The sequence below is a fragment of the Chinchilla lanigera genome, unplaced genomic scaffold (assembly GCF_000276665.1).
Source record: "Chinchilla lanigera isolate Chin_1 unplaced genomic scaffold, ChiLan1.0 scaffold00036, whole genome shotgun sequence".
NCBI lineage: Eukaryota > Metazoa > Chordata > Mammalia > Rodentia > Chinchillidae > Chinchilla > Chinchilla lanigera.
The window spans coordinates 18,354,057-18,378,879 of record NW_004955437.1 but is presented as its reverse complement, the minus strand read 5'-3'; the positions used below and the strand labels follow the sequence as shown (position 1 = coordinate 18,378,879).

Here is a 24,823-nt window from a genome sequence, read left to right as displayed (position 1 = left end):
CCTACTTTAGAGATGCACAGCTATCATGAAACACCAACATTAAAAATAAATCTTTAAGGTATGCAGTGCATAATAACGTTCAAGGCAGTTCATGAACTAATTTGCAAGTTAATATCACATCAAATAGTAATGATTAGTAATTTGAGGAGTTCTGTTTTTTTAACTGGAATTAGGTATATATATTTTGATGTAAATTTATGTTTTATAATGTATTTATAATTATTGTTCATGTTGTATATGAGAAACCCAACATTCTATAATTTAAAAAGCAAAATAAAAGACAGATAAGACACCAAGATAGATGTTGTGGAGATAGGAAAGGGATCTGGGTATAAGGGGAGATGGAAGGAACGGGAGGAGAACAGGAAAGATCATGATGTAATACCTATATGTACCAATTTTCCATGATGAATGCATTTAATATGTATCACAAACATATATATGTATATATATATATGTATATTTTGTCCTAGGAATCAAACTCAGGACTTAGCGCTTGCTAGGCAGGTGCCATGCTGCTGAGCTACATACCCAGCCCACATAAACATATTAATAAAAAAATTAAAAGAAGGACTATAATTAAATTATTTTACAAAATGTAAGCAACACCCTAATTTCCCTTGATTTGCAATATCTTATACTTACTTTGATTATGGCAAATTAGCAGTGTGATGGCAAGAATATCCAGCATCATTAATAATTTTTTTTTTGCTTGTTGTTAAAACATCTAATAATTTCCCAATACCACTATAACAATATTCTAAGCAAGAACATCTTCTTTCAATTAAAAGTTAATGAAAATAGTGATTTTAAATATATTCAGGAGAACTACAGTAGGCATCCAAAGTCCTCTAGTGCTCAGTTACTAATGGTCATATAAAATAAACATAACAAAAGTTAAAGGGAAAAAAAAGATGAAGACAACAATTTAATTCATCAAAATCACCATGTACTATCAATCAGATAATCTCTGAAAGATATTCCAGCTCCATTAACAGAATTTTTTGATTAGCATAAAAAGGTCAAATCAGACTGCATTTTCCAAATAAAACCCAACACAGAGATAGGAGCAGCGGCCCATGCATGGAATTTATTGTGTGCTATTGTTTATAAAATACTCGAATAGTCCTGGACATGCATAATATTTCCAACTTAGACAGGAGACCATACAGGGTGCACTTTCTGGCAAACAAAACAATAGACGGTTCCGCTGCCTGGAGCTCTGAGTTGTATTCCAGGGCATGAGGAAAGCAGGCCACCAAAGTAAGGGGAAATACCAAACTACAGTGGCAATCAATACAGATCAGTAATTGTGTAAAATTAGCACATGGTTCCATTTAGTTTAACCAAGCAGTTCTGTAACTATCAAAAGAAAAATTTCAACATGCAGTCTTGACTTTTATGCTTCCACTAACGTCTGAAGGATTGAACAGAACCATTGTTTCTAGGCTGCATTGCTTAATCAAAAACACTTCCAGAACATTTAAAATTTCCTTTGCATTAAAACATAAAAATGATAGAAAGCCATCAGCAAATCACCCTGGTGGCTATTTAAGTAACTGGAGTACTCACAATAAACTAAAATTTCTCATAACATCTAGGTAACCTATACATGTTGTACCTGTACATCATAGGTCTATATATTAAATATTTTCAAAATGAAAACATGCATACACAAAATACGTCAAGTTTTACAGACATGATTTGAATTAAAATTTACTTTGACAATGTACAAACTTCTTTTAAAGTACCTTAAGTGAGTAATTCTGTAATTCTTCATAATTTTGAAATTTAGAGGTTTTCTTCTTAAATCTCTGGGGTATAAATCTCAAAAGATCTGGGCAAAAAAGATTCTAAATTAGTTTTTGGATTTTTGTTCAAGTAAGAGTATTCCTAGAAATAGTTTATATATTCATAATTGAAAAATATCAAGACTATGTTACAGAATTAGCCACATTTAAGAACTCTAGACCTGAGGTCAACATTTTGTATAAACGCCAACTGGGTTTTTCTCAGCATTTTGCCTACAATTCAAAATACAGCTAGTAACCTCAGAAATATATTTTAAGACCATGCTAATTCATCCTTTAAAGACATTTCATTGAAAAAAAGTCCACATTAACTCTTAGGATTGCATTTGAAGTCATGATTGAAAAAAAATCTAAGTCTACTGAGGGAAAAAAGAAATCTCGTTTGTAAACTTAAATGTGTGAACCACAAGCATAAATGGAGGTTGTAGATGCCCTCCACTGGGAATTGCCCCAAGCCCCTTGCTCACTACTCTCCACCTTGGCAGCGATGACCCAAACTTATCAGATAGCACATGTCCCAGGGCCCTCAAGCCTCCATCCGGGAAGGGGGCTAGGGACTCAAAAAGCACAATGGTTTCTTCAGAGGGACTGTAACATTTATAGTCAGCTTGCCCAACCCCTCCAGCTCCTCGGGTGATTTGTCCATTTGGGGCCCGAGTTGTGAGAGTCCCTGGGAAGTCGATGGTCACTGGGCACTATGGTTGCCAGTCCCGTGGTTCTCAGTGGCATGTGCGGTGCTCAGAGAATTGAAACCATCTTGTTGTACAGCATCTTTCCGGGGTGGCATTCTCTCATTGATCCTATCCAAACCCTTTGCCTCTTCAAAACTGCAGATTCTATGTGGTGGAGAGAATCCTCGTATTGCTTAACAAAATGCAAATTTGATAAGTCAGTAATTGTAAAACAATTCTGAGATTTAAAAAAATAAACAATGTTTTTTTAAGAAGAAAGAAAATAGCTGTAAGGAGCAACACTTATATCTACTTTAACTGAATCCTACCCCCATGCCAGTCTTCCCCTTAAAATGTGAAATGTTTAAACCTAAATATAAACATGATGGCTTCATATGAAAAATGTTAGGATAGCTTTAATACTAAAACAAAACAACACACAAAAATGATCCTTCCCTGCCCACAAAATCAATTTCCAGGTAATGGTCTCAGGATTAAGTCTGACTTCTGTATCAGTTATCTCCTACCTTAGATCCTAAGATCACCAGTGACTATCACAGTAATGTAGCAACAAGAGTAGGGTAGGTGAGGAGGCTAAACAAGGTTAATCCTCAACATACAAATCTGTACCAACAGCTCAGGAGGAGAAAGTGGTAAAGTTATGTTACAATTTAGTAGATTAGATTTAGCTTGGAGGTCATTACTCCATCAGCGTCAATATGCAAAGAAAAAGGTAGGAAATGCCCCCAAGAGTTAAATATGCATTTGACCAAGAGCAAAAATTATTTATAGCTTCATATTTTAGATGTTTTTCTTAATTTACTGGGCATTTACTACAAATTCTTTGGAAAATCAAATCAAAATAAATAACAGTCCTTCACCAATTGCTATGGATTTATTCATTTCATTTGGAATGATACTTCCTCCCTTATTAAACTGCTCATACTAAAGATTTCCATAGTTCTAGCTATAATCTGATTATTTAATATGTGCAATCCCTGATACTTAGTCTGTGTATATGAACCAAACAAATGGCTGAGACAGCAAAACATTTAGTAATGTGTAAGATCAAGCTAAGGTAATTTACATGAATATAATCATCAGTAAATTATAGCCTAAGTTGCAGAAAAAAATCATTATTGTAACAGTTTCTGCACTCTCAGGCACATTACTGAAAATGAGTAAAAACAAACTCACACACTTATCTAGAGCTTTCACTTATAGGAAAAAAATCTAAGTAGCAGAGAATCATGCAAAATATAGAGTAGATCTCTATTTGCAGAGTTATGTTTAGTATTTTCCATTAAAACAGGCAACATTAAATGTTACAGCATAACATTTATCCTCTAAAAAATCAGGAACATTAAATTATGAATGTATATTTAAAACGACTGTACTATGGACATCAATTCTTGGGATTAAAAAAAAAAGACGAAAGTGACTGTTAAACCTGATGAGTCAGTGAGTACGATTCATCTTGGGCTGTGCAAGCTAGGAGTAAGACACACCCACAGGACATTCTCTGATGCCCACCCACACACCACAGATCTCTGCCCAGTATAAGGACTCTGATCGTACCTTTTTCAGCCTCAATAGCCTCAACTGTGGCTGTACAGAAGTGAGCAGAGGCATGCAAAATGAATGAGAGAGATGAGAAGGGTCATATTGTACAGCAGAAAAGGCAATGATCACTTTAAATATCACAGTACCCCATACTACATCATCATTTACAATTTAACATAAATAGTACCCATATTAGAGTCCCATCCAATCCCCCAATTCCTGACACACCACAGTTTATACACAGCACTATGACAACATCAGAGAACAGAACATGTAGACCTACTGTAAACACAGACACCTCAGTACCCATGTAAATGACTCCAGTATTATTACCCTTCTTGAATTCACCATTTTGATGGCATTAGAATTTTCCATTGTTAACCATCTGATTATAATCACAGGAAAATTCTCTAGGGTAAAATTATGATGATAGAATTATCTTCTTTCATGTCTAATGGAAACAATGCTTATCACCAGTTGGATTCATAATATACAAACTCAAAGAAGTCAACAATGGTTTGCCTGTCACTTCTAATTACAAGACAAGACATAAGCAGCAAGAGCTGGTATAGTTACAATGAAATTTAAGCGCCATAAACTTAGTCTAAGTAGAACTGTTCTATAGCTCTGTTCTTTGTGAAGAACCTTAAAAAGACCTCTCTTGTCTAGTAGAAACTTCTTCCTTTGCAACTTTCTTTTTGTTTGTTTTTTAGATGAAATTTTGCTATGCTGCTCAGGTTAGTCTCAAACTCTTAGGCTCAAGCAATTCTCCTGCCTCACCTTGGCAAGCACCTAGGACTACAGGAGAACAGCACTGCACCTGGCTTCTATTCTAATATTGATGGCCCCAAAATATAAACATTTATACCCTAAAAAATCTATTTATATTCAGCCTATTATGAATTTGTGTTAAGAACTAGGACTCTGCATTTTTTTTTTCTTTTTTGTCTTTTTGAGACAAGGTCTCATTATGCAGTTCAGGCTGGCCTTGAGCTCACTTTGCAGCCCAGGCTGGTCTCAAACTCCCAATGATCCTCCTGCCTCAGCCTTCTGAGTGCTGGGATTGCAAGCGAGCACTGCCATGCCTGGCTCAGACTCTGCACTCTTAATTAGAGAAAGGCTTCAGAACATCTTTTCAAACCTACCAACCAATTAAAGAGGCATCAAGGGATGGAACTGAGGGGTTTTTCAGGCAATAAATTGTAACTATTTCATGATATGGATATTCATATTCATATAGGTCATATTATAAATAAGAAATGCATCTTGGTATAGCTAATACTGGCCCACTTAACTTCAACATACTTAGCTGTACATTTTATAGTCAAAGATTCTTTAATAGTTTGTTTCTGGGTTTAAACTGTAAAAAGAGCTCACACTGAAGACCTGGGCCTAACATTGCACAGAAAAATATTGTCTCACAATATTGCCCTTTCTGTACTTTACGCAAAGTACACATACTTAGAATATTTGTATTCTCCTTAAAAAAAAAAAAAAAAAGAGTATTTGTGTTTTCCCTTGTTTCTTTTATAATAAAGCCGATTAGAATAATTATTAAAATATCCTTTTAGGAATAAATGTAATTTAGAGATGATATAATTTATCTAAAGCACTTACTAATATGAAAGGGTACTGATGAATCCATGGAATTAAGATAACACTGCTAATCTTAAACAGACATTAAAGGAAATTTAGGAATCCAAAAGAAACAGGATAAATACCAAATAAAGGAAGAGTTCATTTTCCTTAATTATTAAATTATATTACAAATAAGACACATCATCAATGACAAGAAGAATCTACACCTGAATACCTAAAAAGTACTCCTGGAATGTGCCAGTCAGAAAACTAGGCCCTAGGGGGCTGGGGATTTAGCTCAGCGGCAAAGTGCCTGCCTGGCAAGCGCAAGGTCGTGAGTTTGGTTCCTGGTACCGGAGAAAACTAGGCCCACTAAACAACCCACTTCTGTTTGATCAGGGCTGGAATTTCTACTCTTCAGAACTGACAAATTTCACTATAGTTTAATGATTAGAGAAAAAAAAAGTCTACCAGAATTTACTTTAAAAGAGAATTTACTTTATGATAACAGAAGTTACTTAGTATGAAACATTCTGTAACTTTCACTGTGTATGGTAATAAATTAAGACTGAAAACTGATCTCACTATGAAAATTAGTATCTACTTGATTCAATAGTTTAAAAGTCTGTTAGTATGTTTTTAAAGTATGAAATATAGTAATACACTTTCAAAATCATTCTATGTGCTTAATTTTATATAGAAAGGCATTTTCTAGGTCAAAAAATATTCTCTGCTCTTTCTTCAGGACTTTAACTGATCCCAAGTGTTTTCTAGAATATAAAATGGATAACATTCAAAACTGCATACTATAAAGGCTGAACGATTAGAATTGAAAGATAGGCATATGAAGCTTAAACACTAAGCTTAAGAGAGCTAATAACTGGAAACTTTTATTCTGAAAAGTACTGTTGCATTTCACCTCTATTTGTTTTCAACTATGTAGGGCATCCTAATATAGCCCAACTAAGTTTAAGTATAGTGCTGCCTTAAACTGTGTTTCTCAATACAACACAGAATAAAGGACCAAGAGGAATTTGACATTATTAAAGTAGAGTTGGCCACATATTTTCCCATGCAAGTCTTTGACAGTAGCATTTATGGCTATCTCCCAGTCAAATTTCTATGAAGAAAACACATATAAAATATACACATAACATTTAACTCCATTAAGAGTTGTGCAGTTTATACAAACACTCAAGAAATATTACTTATATTAACTTCAAAATTATTGAAAAGACAATTTATGTTTTCTGATAGGACTGAAGGCTCAGAATTAAAATTTTATTTTTCAATACCTCTCACTTGTAAAGCCTAACATCAGACAACGTATCTGCTGAAATTAAAAGTGTTATATAATTTTTTAAAAATCAACAGATGCAGCTTCTGCAAGAGTTTTGTTATTTGTTTCAAAGTGAGTTTATCTTAGGGAAATAATTTCAACCAAATGCTCAAACCATACTATCAAAAGCCGTTACTAGCAGACCTGGTTGGGTGGGTATACAGTTTCCCAAGTTAGACCCCTTAAGCTCAGCTCCCTCCAGTAACTCACACTCTATGCTGGGAATAGACAATCCCTTCAGCAAAGCTGCTGTCTGTCAAACCTTCCCTGCCGTTGAGGGTGGTTTCCAAGGTGGAGGAATGAACTTCAGGCTGCATGCGAATTAAGAATAAATAGAAGTGCTCAACTGTCAACAAAGCATGTCATTAGCAGGTGCTAACTATGAAATCTGAAAGCAAGATTTGCTATGGATATAATGTAAAAGTATTAATATATCCAAGGATAATCGACAGATGGCCATAGTATAAATTGAATTAAGTATGATACCCTTTCAATTTTTTTTTTTTTTTCTAAACAAAGAGGAGTAAGGGTATAACATTTTTGAAGCTATTTTTTTTCTTTTTTTGAGACAGGGTCTCGCTATGTAGTTCAGGCTGCCTTTGAACTCACTACGTAGCCCAGGCTGGCCTTGAACTCATGGCTTATCCTCCTGCCTCAGCCTCCCAAGTGCTGGGATTACAGGCAATCCCACCATGCCCAGCTTTTGAAGCTATTAAAATTCATCTTTTAACATTTTTGCTAGTCTTAAATGCTTAAGGTCTTCTTAATTTGTTTTAATGTACATTCATGAAACTTTCTTTAGCTAATTTTTCTAATACTTATTATTTAAAAAATGGAGGGCAAGGAATGTAACGAGAAGATTGCAGAATTTTGGGTTTTAATTGGAAAAAGAAACCCAGGGCTGGTAGCTCAGTGATAAGAGTGCATGCTTAGCATGCTTGAGGCCTGGGCCTGATACCCAGCACCACAGAAAAACAAAAATGAAAGAAAAAAAAAAAAGAAACCTTGTACAGAATGAAAATTTGAAACTATAATTTCAAAACATAGTTGTATTCAGATATGCCAGTGGTGGTAGCAGACAATACAATAACATACAAAATAAAACATATATAAGCTACAAGTAAAAAGGATCTGTCTACTGGAAAAAATTATTTTTATTATAAAGGAATTGAGTGAAGTTGTAAAAAGTCAATATAATTCAAATTTATTAAAAAATTTAAATTAAAATATCCTATTTTTTTCACTTTAAAAAATTTGTTAATTATAACACCAAAACAAATTATTAATAATGATTAAGTAAAACACCAGATCTGTTGCTGCCTGTTTTAATAGAACAATGACCCTTGGAGGGCTGTCAAAAGTGGCTACAATAAAATATAAATTCAGGTTTTTCCATATCAAAAGTTTTGCTTTCTAATCACAAAGGAAAGAAATCTAGATGCTGAGTCACTGTATAGGCTACCACATTACAACCATTTCTTCTACTTAATCTATAATGGGCTTTAAAAAAGTTAAATCAGTGTTTACACAAATATTTCTGCCAAAAGTTAGTTTTTTAAATATAAAATATTCAACGAGCCAGATTACAGGAATGCTTTACGTATATTTCTTTTTATTTTCATGCAAAATAAAGGCACACCTTTCAATTTTGACTTACAGGATTTAAATTCAACCCCTTATAACAATGACTTATTATCTAATATTACATTCATGTTCAGAATGCACAAAGTGCAGCAACAAATGCAGCAAACCTCAAAGAGTGCTGCAAAGCTGCTTCTACATCAAAAGACAGACAAGTGTCTGAGAGAATAATTTAATTGAACATACTTTTACAGACATACAGCTAACCTAAAGAAAGACAGACAGATTTAGAAAAGCAGCTACATCTGCAGAGGAAGGAAACAGCATGTTACAGACAGTCAATTATACATAGAACATTTGACAAACACCACAGAAAACAAACTTTGGCGTCATTTACCATAGTACAAAACCTTGCGCAAATCTTCTGGCAAGTGAAGTGCGTAAGTGATGTTCTGGGGCCTAACCAGACTGTTAATTCTAAAATTAAGTACTTGAAAATATAAGCATAGTCTAATACAATTACATAAATATAAAAAATAAAAAATAAGAAACGTGGAATTACATTTCCATTTTAGTATTATGGATATCCCTGATTCACATTCTAAATTGGGGCTTTTAAAAGAAAAGGGGGCATTGACAAATGAGTGGATAAATAAATAAGTCAATCAATCCATCAATCAATCAAGACATTATGATATGAGCTGCTCCCATATCATTTCATGGAAAGCTGAGGAACTAACCATTATTTTTAAGTGGAAGGACTACACACTCACACTATCAATATCCTGCCCTGGTCAGGTATTAATCAGACATCATCTATTATATAGTACCCTGCTGGTGTCAGCTGCTGAGACAGGAACTAAAGAGCAGAAGGAATTCCCTGCATGCATTACGTGTATTACTAGAAAAAGAGGGAGGTGTGCCCCAGTCCATCTGAGGCACAGCAAGTTGCATAACATCATTACCACTTTGCAGGGTCTGCCGTCCTCCAGCCAACACTCCACTAGGCAACATCCCTGTGGGAGTCAGGCCCTTGAGTGTCAGCACACTTTCACTCTCCTCCCTGTAGCAGAGAGATATAATAAACATCAGAGACTTTCAATAAGTAGTTTAAAAGAGATGGGGCTGAGGTGTAGGCATGCATATAATTCATAACATTTAATATCATTTACCATATTCTAAATGTTTCAGGGAGCACACCTTAAGACAGACAATACTACCTTTCCTGGAAAAGCCTTACTTACTTACTTACTTTATTTACTTACTTATTTATGGTTTTTTGTTTTGTTTTGGGGACAGGATCTCTCTATATAGTGCAGACCAGCCCTAAATTTACTATGTAGCCTAAGCTGGCCTCTTACTTGTGATCTTCCTGCCTCAACCTTCCAAGTGCTAGGATTAATTATGTGCCATCAGAAGCATTAAGTATGTGGTAAGATCCAGTATCAAAAGGCATCATACAATTGAACAATTATAGTATTTCATATGTTCTGAAGTTCAAATGTTAAAGATAATTAGTTTTTCTAACAAACTTTGAAGGACTGATCTATTCATTTGCATCCTTAAACTTGGTCTCCATGAAATAACCCCAGGAAGGCAATCTGTGCTTCCAGCAAAAGGAATGCCTTACATGTGTGAGCAAATTCATCAAGAACACCAAGCAAAAATAATTTTCTGTATGCACAAGCAAATTCATTGGGGCTACTCTGAAAAGCATCCCCTCCTGTTCCTGATCTTATTTTCAAGGTATAAATATAATACTTTCATCACAGAAGGAGAAGAGATACTAAAGACAAGTGATAATAATCACAAAGGTAAAACAGTTTACTTCAAGGTCATGGCTCACCGGCAGAGTGCACGCTTTCATCATGTGTAAGGCCTTGAGTTCCACCCTTAGTATTATAGGAAATAAAAACACAAACAAAAACAAACAAACCCTAGATTCAAATGGACTTATGTTCCCTTCTTCAGTATAGAAATATACAACTAACTTCTTTACTTTACAGGAAGCTACCATGTTGCCTTTAGATGTCAAGCAGGACAATTCTCATGAACAAAGTACAAAAAAGTAATTTCTGCAAGACAAATCATCAGGAAAATATATCATTACCTGAGAACAGAGAAGACTCTTGCCATCTTGCCAATTGCTCGAATTTTATTTCTTATGATTTCTTTCCGGGCTGCAGCTGAACCTACTTTCAATAGAATAGAAAGAAAGGCTCAAGTTTAGGACATCCATGCTTGATTATTCCATCAGCCTGTTTCATACTCATCTAAACCAAGACCAAGTCCCCTGCCACCAGCTACACGGAGGAGACTAGCTAAACTCATGCCAGGAAGTTTCCTATTTTCTCCATGTTTAGCTCAGCGTTGGCCAAATGTTGGAATCTGATACAGATATAGGTGAAAAGTAATCCACAAACGTTAACCATCTCACACTGCTGACTAATCAGTAGAACAGCAATGGGAAAAACATTTGAGCCCAACTTGCATTACAAACCAAAGGACAAAACACTAGTAACAATCCTATAGTGTCTTTAATTTTCATGAGAACCCATGCATGCAGGCTAAGAGACAAGAATAGTAATCTCCTGTTATCTTCTGTTTAACTAAAGCCTTTAACATGCAGGCTGGAAATATCTCATCATATTAAGAATAATTCTTATTATTAAGAATAAGTTTCCTTGCTCTAAGTTGACCTAAAAATAAAAGGTACTACCATGCACATAATCCCAAACTAAGGGTCACACCCACATTTCAACAACAACTTAATGGACTAGATGTCCTCTAAGGTCATGGAAGTATATATATACTCTTACAACTGTATGTGAATATGACATAAACAATCAGAAAACACTCCCTTAAAATCCTGGCTTCATCTCTCAAGGGAGCTGTGTTATCACTGATACACAATACAACTGGACCCTTGGCTGAACAGAGACTCCAAGGTTTTATCTTCCTTCCCTTGGCCTCCAGAAAGAACAACAATCTCAGTCCTATTATCTCATATATAGCAACTAGAATCACTCTGGACCCAAGAGTGTGGTTCCTTAGAGTTGTGCTTCAACATGATGAAAACACACATATGGAAGCACTATGGTTGAGGAGAAGGTTAAGGAAAGGCTAGAGATGCTAGAACAAAAGGGGCCTAGGGTACAGAAGTCTAAACAATCATAAGTCTTCTATGCTATAACATTCCGTTTAAAATTCAAACAGCTTACAGTGCTCATTTTGGCAGCACATATAATACAATTCAAACAGTCAATAAATACATATAATTAAAAATTAAGATGATGACTGGACTTGACCGCAATGAAACAAAAAAGAAATCCAATTTAAAAGCTGAAAACATCAGATATATTTTAGAGAAAAAGGCTCCACGACCATGTTTACGACGTTCTTAAAGGGTAATGTCATAAGCACTGAAACTACAGCTTCTTACAAGTCCAAAACTGTGTGGGTATCACAGCACTAAATAGGTATTTTTTAGATGTCAAAAAAAAAATACTAATAGCCTAAGAATCACAGAACATTAGAATTTGAAAAGATATTAGTTATATTGCAAAGTTCAATCTCATTTTATAGACAAAGAAATTGAGCTTATTCAGTGAATTGTCCAAGAATACAAAGCATGTCTGATTTTCTTCTAATGGAGTTAATATAGACATTTTGATTTAAATTGACAAGTTTAAATAGTTAAACTGTGGTCGTGCAGTACGGGGCTGGGAAGAATGGCTGTAACAAGGTAGATTTGTATTTGTAGCCTTAATTTATATATCTGCAAACTATACTGATTTCAAATGAAAAAAAATCATGGGAATATAAAAACACGGTAAAAATCAGACTTAAAATCAGTCTACAAACACATCATGCATCATATTAAAGTAAATGTCCACAGTAAAATTACTTTGGGGAATAAGACAGACAATCAAACACCCCTAATCATGCAGGGAAAAGTACAAAACATTACAAATAAGCAAAAGAATGAAATTTTAAAACAAGAGGAATGAAAAGAGGGGAAAATATTTCCATGCACAGAAAGACAGATATCTTGGAATATGACTTCAAAAAAACATCAAATACTAATCAGGTAAAGCTTAGGACTAAATTTGCACAAGGCCCAAAAGGACTCTGCATAAACATTACTCAATGAATATGCTAACTTACATGGACATGAGGATAACTTATGAAGTCATATTTCAAAACAGTGTTACTCTGTCTGGTCTGTACCTTTTTTATTGCCATATATGAGCCGTTCTTCAGATGGAGAGTCCAGAAAAAAGGAAGTGAATGATGGAGAAAAGGTGGTTGAGACAAATAAAAAGATAGAGATTTAACTTGGCAGTGGTACTGAAGAATGAATGTAGAAAGAAAGGGAGAAAAATGAAGGTCCTCATATTTGAAATTTTGAAAAATGTAGTACTACAGAATCTGGTGAATAAGAGGGATGCCACTGAGTAGAGCTCTAAAGTAAAGATTTCTTAAAAGGTATGTGTTCAGAAGAAATTATGGACAGAATGATTATAATATTTGATGGAAGTGGACATAATTAGGGACAGAAAAAAACACGTGAAAACACATAAGACTGATAAAAGACTGTGCTAACAACAATTGCACATTTATACTCGAACCCCTAAGGAAATATGTCACCCATGACAGCATGTTAAGTGAAAAGTAATGACACAAGGTACAAACTTATGTGGTTCTTCAAGGACACTAATATCTGTAAAATCTGTAGTATACACAGAGAAATGTAGGTAACTTTATAAACTACCTCAGTGGAAAACTTCACCCACCCCCAGTAGAGGAAAAAAACTAAGCCTTCTACAATCTGCAACAAGAACACATAATTTCTTGAATCTCAATTGTAGAACTTCTGCATATACTCAGCAGCAACACTGCTTTTTGTTCCCATTCCAATCTGAGAGCTCAAGGGACATCTTTTTGCAAAAAAAGCAACAGATTGTTTCAAAGCAAATAATAGCTGTAAGAGTAGGCAGCAGGGTGGTTTCACTTGAGCAGTTTGAATCTTTCATTCTAATGCTAAGATACATCATTTCATTGTAAGAAATTAAAAGTTTGGGTTAGGAACACTATAACACATAGGGATTATGTATCTCTTTTACCAAACTGAAAACAAAAGATAAGTATCTAAAAGGAACAGTACATATACAAAAAAGGAGTCTTACTTCTTTAAATATACAAAAACTCTTTCTGCCTCTGGAAAATGTCTAATCTTGCTTTCTCCTCTTCCCCACAGAAAACCTAACCCTGCCTTTACAGCAAACACCATTCTACCTTCCCAAAGTCAGATTTCTTCTCAGACCCAGTCCATATGATGGTTCCACTTCTATACAGGAAAAGAGGAGGGGACAAAAGCCATGCCATCATGGGGAAGAGTAAGGAGAAAAGAGGGTCAGAGTAAAGACAAAATGAGGGAGTACAGACAAGGGGAAATAAACTTAGTTCTGGAAGATCTTTTTCCTAGCCCATCCTAAACTTAGCATTTATCCTAATATCCTCCCCTCTTCCACTGCTACAATGTTCTTTCTCAAATCACTATTCAAACTTTCTTAGAATTCCTACTCTTAGTACTAGGTAGTGTAAGCATAAAAAAAATAAAGAGTAATTCCACCTGTCCTGCTGGCAGTGGCAAGATCTATTTCTAGTATTCAAAGTTGGAATTCAGTATGTTTTCCCATAGAAACACTGTCACAAATGGTGCTGAAAAATTTTAAAATTCCTTAAGACTGGTAAATAATTTTTATCCTCTCTATTCTGTCAATATATGGATAAAAGGATCCTGAGAAGTGAGGGGACTTTTCCAAGACTGCACAGCTAGTCAATGGTAGTGAAAAGACACCTAAACCATTATTTTTTAATTAAATCATACTACTTTTTTAATGCATCCCTGGAATGCAAAATAATACAAGTGAACAAATTAGCATAATTGATCATACTGATATAAAAACATAAGCTACCTAAAACCTTTTCACTAAACATAGTGGTCTAACACTTCCATGCCTTAGGCAGGCAGTAAATGTTATGTGTTCTTTTTCCTGTTTGAAAAAAAAAAAGGAACATAATAAAATGTTATATTTATCTGTGATTCAGTCTCAAAAAATGACTAATATCTACCTTCATATAAATCATAGGTACCTACAGCCAAGTACTATAGTTAGACTCAACAAGGATAGTTATTTATTTACTGGAAAAAGACTAAGGCATTACCTGCTACCACTCCTATTTAACATACTACTGGCAATAGTACAATAAGTTTCAAAGTTAAAAAGATAAAAATGATATATTTCCAAAAGTTATGGAAAACAAATTTAAAATTACCATGAAGTCAATCTATTCATCTAAATTGTTGGACATAAGATAAGCCCATAAATATATATTTCTTTATACAGCTAGAAAGTATGTCGAGAGACCAGTTATAGCAGTATTAAGAATAGAAAATACTGACCTATTAATTTAACTTGGTAATAATAACAAATTTTTCCCAAAGAAAAACTATGTATAATTTTCAATGGAGTAATTATATATTCAATGGTGTAACAGTAGTAAATGGACTAATTATATAGAGCAAGAAAGTTTTAGTTTATATAACTAAGTATTTAAAAACTCCTTGAATTCTGATATAGAGTTAACACAATAGTAACTGAAACACCCACTACATTTCAGAGAATTTGGCAAACTACCAGAAAATTTTACCTGAAGAACTTAGTATGCTATGTGCCAAGAACTATTTCAAGCATAATCTCAATTATTCATGATTTCAATACATTATAAAGAAGGTACTGTTCTCATTTGAAGAGGAAAACTGAGACCCAGAAAGGCTAAGTAACTTGCCCAAAGCCACACAGCTATTGTAGGGAACTAGACAGATCTTAGCTCAGGTCTATTCTTACGACAGATTCTGATGTAGCACAACAGGGAAAAGACATATCTACTTAAGCCTGTAATCCCAGCGCTCAGGAGGCTGAGGTAAGAGAATCGTTGCAAGTTTGAGACCAGCCTGGGCTACAAAAAGAGCTCAAGCCCAGCCTGAACTGCATAGCATGACCCTGTCTCAAAAAGAAAAAAAGAAAAAAAGAAATATTTACTTAAAACTATTTAAAAATTTTAGGGAAAAATATGATACATTTTAAAACTTAAAACTTCTACATAAACATCAAAAGGAGAGAATAAAAAAGAAAAATAGGCCAACTGTGGTGGCACAATCCCAGGTACTTGTGAGGCAGAGGCAGGATCACAAGTTTGAGGTCAGCCTCAGCAACTTGTAGCACAGTGCTCCCTGGGTTCAATCCCTAACACAAAAATAAAATTTAAAAAAAAAAAAAAAAGAAAAAGAAAAATCCTATTCATTAAAGATTATTATCCAAAACCAAACTGATAAAAATACACTTATTTTAGTTATTAACAAAAGTACAAGTAAAATTCTATCCCTCTACCTGCTACCAAGAGATGGTAATAGCAGTACTTACACACAGTCACTTTATACTTTCAGTAAATGGACTTATAAATGTTGAGGAGTCAAACTTGTGCACTGAGGAATGTATCTCAGTGGTGGAGCACTTACCTAGCATGTACAAGGCTCTGGGCTGGATCCCCAGCCTCCCCAGCAAAGTAAATTAATAAAAGTCAAACTTGTTTGTAGGCAGAGAAATTTCTACATAGCCTCTATTCAAATTTTACCCATTAAATGATCAATTAAGATGCATAGCTGGGCATGGTGGTACACACCTGTAATCCCAGCACTCTCAGGAGGGTGAGGCAGGAGGATCGCTGTGAGTTCGAGGCCAGTCTAGACTACAAAGTGAGTTCAAGGCCAGCCTGAACTGCACAGTGAAACCGTCTCAAAAAAAAAAAAAAAAGATGGATAGTTTACACAATTGGAAAGAGTAATTTTCTTCTTAGCATCATTAAAAATCAAAGAATGTAAATTAAACAATTCTAATTTATTACTTTCCTAATTTACCAAGCAAAATAAATAAAATAAATAAAAATGACAAAAGTCCTAGAGACAAGCCTGTGGAGAAATACGTCTATGGATTCATTGCTAGAAATACTTTATATTGGTCCCAGTTCTTCTGCAAAGCAATTGGGAAGTCCACAAGCTAAAATAGTAAAACTAAACCCAATCATATTCTTTAAGTCTATAATTCTCCCCAAAAAATTTTTTTCTAAGAAAAAAAAGCCACTATACAAATGTTTATTGCACTGCAATTCATAATAAGGATAATTCAGAATAACAGTTTCCAAGCAATATGAGACTAACTTTTAAAATTAAGGCATATTAATATACTTAGAAATATATAGCTATTGCTGGGTGCGGTGGCACACACCTATAGTGCCAGCTATTCAGGAGGCTGAGGCAGGAAGACTGCTTGAGCCCAGGAGTGTGAGGCCAGCCTGGGCAACATAGCAAGACCCCATCTCCAAAAGAAAGAAAGAGGGAAGGATGGAAATATGGAGCCATTAAATCTTTCCAATGTAGACCATACTTAACATATAAAAGCTTTCAAATACTGACTATAGCTATCAAAAGTTTACTAATACAAAGATGTTTAACTGTTTTGAAGATAATGATACACAGTATATTAATTGTTTTTCTCGTTACAGTATTTTGCTAAAAAAATCTGTTTTTATTTTTTCATAAAATAAAGATGTGAAGAGAATACAGAAGGAAATAAAGAGTTTGCAGCTTATAAGTTTTTATCTGTTTATTTACTCAATAAAGGTTAAATAAATACTTAAAAAGTTTAAAAATACAAATTTCAAAACATTAAAAAAGATATTTTGCTTCCATGGCATTCATTTATAAATATATATTAGATATACAGGCTTACTGATTTATATAAGAACTAACAACCATGTATAACTTTGTTTCTATGGAAAAAATACTACCCAAATCTCTAGCAAACTAACATGTGGTCTTTTAGAAGACAAGCACACTAATTTTGAGATTAGCCCACTGTGGTGTCTACAAAGCAGTGAAAACAATACTGGGAGTTCATATGTTTCTAATGCACTAAGAATACTATACTAGATCTCCTCTTCAAAAAGCAGTGTCCGTATTCATGAAGAACCACATCCTTTTAATACCTTTCAATTTTCCTTTCCTTTTGTTCTTCCAAATTTCCTTTCCCAAAATTCATCTTCTTCCCCACACCACCATAAAAGAGAACTATAATTATTTTTTTAAATATTAGACATATCTGAAAAAGTGACTTGTCACTGATTGAGAGAATAGCCATCTGAAAGAAATGACTTTTTTTTGCAAAATAGGTATTGAGCCTGAGTAGTAAGAGATACCATTTCAAATAAAAAGTAGTAAGATGAATAATCATACCATCAAACTGGTCTTCACCTTCAGTCATCAGTTCATCATCAGAGCAAATACTCAAAACATTTACCAACATCTCTGTCACTATTCAAAAAAGAAAAAAAAGTTACATGTTAGCTGCCCATGTATAACTGTCTATATATATGCATAACAATGATTCATATAAATGGTTAAGTAATTTTAACCTAAGGCACACACATTCTGACAAGAGAATGATGGAATTAAAAAATTTTCAATGCTTTTTTATAAGAACTAAATCTTGGAAGTGGCCTATATATCCATCAATACATGAATGGGTAAAGAAAATGTATTTATACAAAACAGAGCACTACTCTGCCATAAAGGACAAAGTTGAGTCACTGCTAGGAAAATGGATGCACCTTGAGGCCAATAATATTAAATGAAATAAATCGGAAATGCAAGCTTATATATTGCATGATTTCTCTTATATGAGAAACCCAAAATATAAATGAAGAGCAAAACAAAATAGAGATAATAGCAAGTAGGGAGACAGCTCTTTCTCAAATGGTAAGGGGATCAAGAGATAGAGGAATGGAGACAGGAAAAGGAAGGGAGAGGAAGGGAAGAGGATGGAAAAAGAAATAAGACATGTTATGTACATGTACTAACTCCCCACAAGGTATAATATAATCAGTATGTACTATAAATGTGTATTAATAAAAAATTAAAACTTTAAAAACTCAATGACAGTCAACTAGAGAAAAAAATTCTTTATAGAATACAATTTCAAGTCTCTTAGGGGAAAAAAAATCCCAAAGAGATACAAACAGAGAAATAATATCTGAATATATACATGTCAAATCCTCATCCAATGATATGGCATTAAGAAGAAAATAATTATGGCACGGTTCTCCTATTTCAAAGAAGTCCCAAGATTCAATCTTTTAAAAACACTGGCTACAGTAACTACCCTAAACCTTATCCCTACAGATTACCAATGATTATTTAACAATCTGAACTCGTGGCTCTTTCTTACACTTAATCTTCCCTGATTACTGTATGTATTTTTCCTTCTTTTCCCTTACTCCTCTGGTTTTTCTGCCTTTTTACCCTCAAAATTTGGATATCAGCAAGATTCTCTTGCAGCCTTATTCTTTTTATATGTCTAATTTCTTGGCAACTCTGTCCATTATTACGGCTATATTTTTAAGTATCATCTATTTGGAGATTACCCCAAAGCAATTCATCTCCTATTTTAACCTCTCTTTTGGGCTCTGGATTTCCTTACTGGCTTTACTGTCAACTGTTTTAAGCCATATGTATATTGTCCGTTTCTCCTACTAGAATGAAAACTTCGCAAGTGTAGGACATTGTTTTGTTTACCATCATATCTCTAGAACCTAACACAGTTCCTGGCATATGAAAGGCATCCAATAAATATCTAACAAATCCATAATGTAAGAAAAATACAAACAAATTTCAATTAATAAGTAAAAATGTCTCAATACTAGGCCCTGGATGTCTTGATAACACCTATGAACTAACACTCATTACGAAAGTCATACTGCTCCTACAAGCCTACTTTTCTTCCCACAAATATATTAAACCACACCACATGCTATGTACACCATGCTAAAGCTCTGGGATTCAGATACAAAAGGTACAGTCTCTACCCTCAAAAAGCTTACCAACTGCTAAAGGAAATAGATAGATAGATAGATAGTAACCAAAAAGGAATAATGAAAACTATTAAGTTTTCAAAGATAGCCAAAGACCTAGTAGGTAAGATGAGACTTTTGGTAAATGACATTTAGCAGGAATCATAAACTAGGGCCGGGGATATAGCTCCATGGCACAGCGTCTGCCTGGCAAGCATGAAGTCATGAGTTCGATTCCTAGTACCCGCCCCCCAAAAAAATCATGAATGATACTCAGAGTTTGCCATGTGGAAAGGATGGATAAAAGAATTCTAAACAGGAGTTAGAAAAACTATCAAGTAGTCATATAGATCAATGAAATAGAATTGGTAATCCAGATATAAAACCTCACACATAAAATCAACTTTTTTTCAACAAGGACGCCAAGAACAATTCAGTGAGAAAAGAAATCTTCTCAGCAACTGCTCATGGAACAAATGGATGCCCACAGATAAACAATTAAGTTGGACACCATCTCACCACTGCACACTATATCTAAAAATTAATTAAAAATGCAACAAAGATCCCCTAATGTAAAAGCTATAATTATACAACTCTTAAAAAAATAGGGTAAACCTTTGTCAGCTTAGATCAATGGTGATTACTTAACTATTACACCAGAAGTATAAGCAACAAAAGAAAAAGTAGATAAACAGGACTTTATCAAAATTAAAAACTTAAATCTGGGTATGCCTACAGAAAGATTACCTGAGCCTATGAGTTTGGGAGCCAACCTGGACAAAATAAAACAAAACTTACAACTTTTGTTTCAAAGGACATTGTCAAGAATATAAAAAGCCAATTCAGAGAATGGGAGAAAATATCTCTAAATGATTTATCTAATAAGGGATTTGCATCTAGAATATATGTTTTAAAAAACTCACCAATAAAGACAAATGACCCAATTTAAAAGGAGCAAATATCTGAAAATAAATTTATTCAAACATATATAGTTAATAGCATGAAAATATAGTTTTCATTGTTAATCAAGGAAACGCTAATCAGAATCACTTCATATCCATTATGAAAACATTAATAAAAAGGGCAGGTAATATCAAGAGAACCTGGAATCATACACTGCTGGTGGGATTGTGAAATGGCACAGCAGCTTTGAAAAATGGTCTGGCATATCCTCAGAAGATTAATCATTATGATCTAGCAATTTCACTCCAAGGTTTATACCTAAGAAAAATGAAAATATTAAGTCCACATACAAACCTGTTCACAAATGTTCTTCTCAGCATTACTCATAATAGTAAAAATTTAGAAATACTCAAATGTCTATAAGCTGATTAATGGATATATACATAAAATGTATATACATGTAATAGAATATTATTTATCATCCATTATATAGTAATAGATGATCCTTAAAGATGTTATGGAGAAAATGATCAAGAAATGATAAATGTATGAATTCCCCCAAATGAATATAACTATTATGCATCACAAATCTACACTAATAAAATAACATTATAGAAAGAACCCAGTCACAAAAGACCACATACTATATGACTCCACTTTTACCTATGGACAAAAACAGGCAAGTCAACATGCAAATCTATGGAGATGATATATTAATGATTATTTAAGGCTTGCAAGAATGGGTCTGTGAAATGAAGAGTGATTGCTAGGGGCTCAGGGTTTCTTTGAGGGAGTGATGAAAAAATTTCAAAACTGACTGAAGCACTAACTGCACAAATCTGTAGAATTTACCAAAAATCACTGAGTACACAATTAAAATAGATCAATTATATCTTGAGTGAGATATATCTCAAAAAGGCCACTACGAAAAACACTGAAAAAGTGTGAAGGCTTAAAACAAACAATATAGTCCAGCAGGAAACTGGCTTTACTATGTTATGACTGGAACATAGGTAATATCAAAGAAAAAAGCAAGAAATGAGGCCGAGGCAGGAAAAACAACAAAGGAGGTTCTAGTGTAACAGATCATACCTTTCTTGAAAGCTACACAGTCATTTATAGATACTAAATAGCAGGTTTTAAATACTGTATATAGTACTTTTAACCAAGAAGCTTGCCTGTGAAAGAAAGACAAGAAAATCATAGCAAAGTAGTACAGAAAGATATTAGGTGGGGAGAAATGTTATCTTTTATTTAAAATTCAGACTAGCCGAGTGTGGTAGCATATGCCTACAATCCCAGGAGGCTAAGGAATGCGGATCACAAGTTTCAGTCCAGCCTAGACAATTTAGCAAGACCCTGTCTCAAAATAAGGAAATTAAAAAGGACTAGAGATGAACCTCAGTATGAAGATTCTGGGTTCAATCTCCAGTACTACAAAAAAAACCAGATATGAACAACTTATAAAAGAGTTCAACAAGAGAGTTTTAAGATGTAGAAGATATGAATGATGAATCATATTTCCTAAAAAAAAAAAAAACAAACAAACAGAAGGGTAGTAGAATCTAGGTACAAGTTAGAAGGACTAGTCCCCAGATGGAAGGGTTATCTTTGCAACAAGATAAAAATTGAAAATGAGGTGTGTAGACGTGCTTGCGTGAGGGATTTCTGCCACCTTCTGTGCCGTGTAGCACAGCTTGTTCTTTGCCCGCTCAGCCACACAGGTTGAAATGACCAAAGCAATGGTTATGGAGAAGCCTAGTCCCCTGCTGGTCAGGCAGGAATTTGTGAGACAGTATTACATACTGCTGAACCAGGCCCCAGACATCCTGCATCAATTTTATGGAAAGAACTCTTCCTATGTCCACAGGGGATTGGATTCAACAGAAAACCTGCAGATGCAGTCTATGAACAGAAAGATATTCATAGGAAAGTGATGTCACAAAACTTCACCAACTGCCACACCAAGATCCGTCACGTGGATGCACATGCTGCCCTGAGTGACAGTGTGGTGGTCCAGGTAATGGGACTGCTCTCTAACAACAACCAGGCTTTGCAGAGGTTCATGCAGATGTTTGTCCTTGTTCCTGAGGGCTCTGTTGCAAATCAATTCTGTGTTCATAATGATACCTTCAGATACCAACATGAGGTCTTTGGCAGCTTTATCACTGAGCCCCAGGAGGAATCTGAAGAAGTAGAGGAGCCTGAAGAAAGACAGCAGACACCTGAGGCTGTACCTGATGATTCTGGAACGTTCTATGATCAAACTGTCAGCAATGACCTGGAAGAACATTTAGAGGAACCTGTTGCTGAACCAGAGCCTGATCCTGAACCAGAACCAGAGCAAAAACCTGCATCTGAAATCCAGGAGGAAAAGCCTGAGCCTGTTTTAGAAGTTGTTCCTGAGGATGCTCAGAAGAGTTCTTCTCCAGCACCTACAGATACAGCTTAGACAGTACAGGAGGACTTGAGGACATTTTCTTGGGCATCTGTGACTAGTAAGAATCTTCCTCCTAGTGGAGCTGTTCCTGTTACTGGGATACCTCCTCATGTTGTAAAAGTACCGGCATCATAGCCCTGTTCAGATTCTAAACCTGAATCTCAGATTCTACTGCAGAGGCCTCAGAGGGATCAAAGAGTAAGTGAACAACGAAGCAATACTCCTCACCAGAGGGAACCCAGACCAATCCATGAGGCTGGAGAGCAAGGTGATGTTGAACCCCGGAGAACTGTGAGACATCCTGACAGCCACCAGCTCTTCATTGGTAACCTGCCTCATGAGGTATACAAATCAGAACTTCAAGATTTCTTTCAAAGTTATGGGAATGTGGTGGAACTGCACATAAACAGCGGAGGGAAGTTATCCAATTTTGGCTTTATCATGTTTGATGATTCTGAGCCTGTGCAGAAGGTTCTTAGCAACAGGCCCATCATGTTCAGAGGTGAAGTCTGTCTGAATGTGGAAGAGAAGAAGACCCGTGTTGCCAAGGAAGGAGACCATCAAGACAACCACCTGCAGGGACCTGGAGGCCCTCAAGATGGGCTGGGCAGTGGCATGAGAGGCCTTCCTCGTGGAGGAATGGTGCAGAAGCCTGGCTTTGGAGTAGGATGGGGGATTGCTGCAAGGCAGTGAATTGTTCTTCACCAGTCTCCACCAAGTAAAGGACCCCAGCTCCTGCAGAACGGTGAATTTCATCAGCCATCCTTCGGTAGCTGGGAGTATGACCCCAGTCCGTTATAAACCGCTTCAGTTTGTACAATTTTACCTTTTTGTGTTAATGGTGTGTGCTCCCTCCCTTTCTCCTCCCTTGGTTTTTCAGTCCTTTACTTCCAATTTTGTGGAACGATATTTTAAGATAACAGATTTTTAAAGAAGAAAAAAAAGACTGCATTTCCTTGCTTACTTTGCATATACAGACTGGATTTTTTTTTTAAACAGCCCTTTCCCCAACAGAATGTGTCACTTATTACTGACAGTTGGTATGTATCATTCATTGGAATATTTCTTATTAATTTTTTACATGCTTCAAAAGAGCCTATGAGAAGTACAGAATTTGATAAACATTTTGGAGGCAGGGAAAATCCAAATCATTTCTTCTTTGAGAGTCATGACTATCTTCTGATGTTGAAAAACGGTCATATGGGAAATTTGAAAAACTCTATCCTCACTGATATGGTTAAAAACTGAATAAAAGGTGTTAACAGAATTTTTCTTTTGCAGGGCTGGGGATTTAGCTCAGCGGCAAAGCGCCTGCCTGGCAAGCGCAAGGTCGTGAGTTTGGTTCCCAGTACGGGAGAAAAAAAAAACCAAAAAAAAAAAAAAAGAATTTTTCTTTTGCTATTGATCACCAAACAGTTCTAAAACCTGTTTTTACTATTGAAATTTAAATTGTAAGATACATTTTGAATGTCTAGAATGCAACTGATAGGCTTTTTTTGAACTGTTAGATTTTTTTTGAAGTAGAATTTTTCATTTGTATTTGTTAAAAAAACAAAAAAGAAACAAAATAGTAACCCCTTAAATCCAAATAACAACCAGAGCAGAATTGTTGTACCTTCTGTTTATCTGAGATTCCACTCTTGGCAATTGTTTAAAGAAAAATAAATCTAGATTTGTTTTATTAGGTTCAGAGATACGCGGAATTGTAGACTCCTTCTTTCTTCACCTTGTATGACTTCTGTTAACATTTGTTATGCCTTATTCTTCTACATTCAGTCTCAAACTGGAATGCCTTTGAGAACAGATGTTTCTGTAAAGGTTCTTTGACCCAAATAGCTGAGCATTTGTATTAGGTTTTATTTTGGTTTCTAATCAGATTCCTAATCATAGTATATAAGAAAGAATGTGACTTTAACATTGGACTTAACTGATGTGCTCAAGGGTCTTCAGTTTTTTTTTTTTTTTT

The 24,823-nt window shown here is 35.0% G+C and overlaps 1 protein-coding gene and 1 pseudogene across 9 annotated transcripts in view; one reads left to right on the top strand and one right to left on the bottom strand.

Moving 5' to 3' along the window:
• Positions 1-1,064: 1,064 nt before the first annotated feature.
• Ppp3cb (protein phosphatase 3, catalytic subunit, beta isozyme) overlaps positions 1,065-24,823 on the bottom strand; it is a 53,964-nt gene continuing 30,205 nt past the window's right edge. Inside the window, exons 10-15 of one of the 9 annotated variants that reach the window (XM_005389972.2) lie at positions 17,902-17,979; positions 12,774-12,800; positions 10,654-10,738; positions 9,509-9,606; positions 4,061-4,090; positions 1,065-2,675 (exon numbers count right to left, since the gene is read on the bottom strand). In XM_005389972.2, the coding sequence (XP_005390029.1) occupies positions 2,497-2,675; positions 4,061-4,090; positions 9,509-9,606; positions 10,654-10,738; positions 12,774-12,800; positions 17,902-17,979 (497 nt within the window). In that variant the 3' untranslated portion in view covers positions 1,065-2,496. Of the gene's footprint in view, positions 2,676-4,060; positions 4,091-5,065; positions 7,274-8,554; positions 9,607-10,653; positions 10,739-12,773; positions 12,801-17,901; positions 17,980-24,823 lie in introns of those variants that run through there. The other 8 variants (XM_013516758.1, XM_005389975.2, XM_005389973.2 and 5 more) reach the window with 8 other exon arrangements.
• On the top strand, positions 21,970-24,109 carry LOC102016196 (annotated as a pseudogene).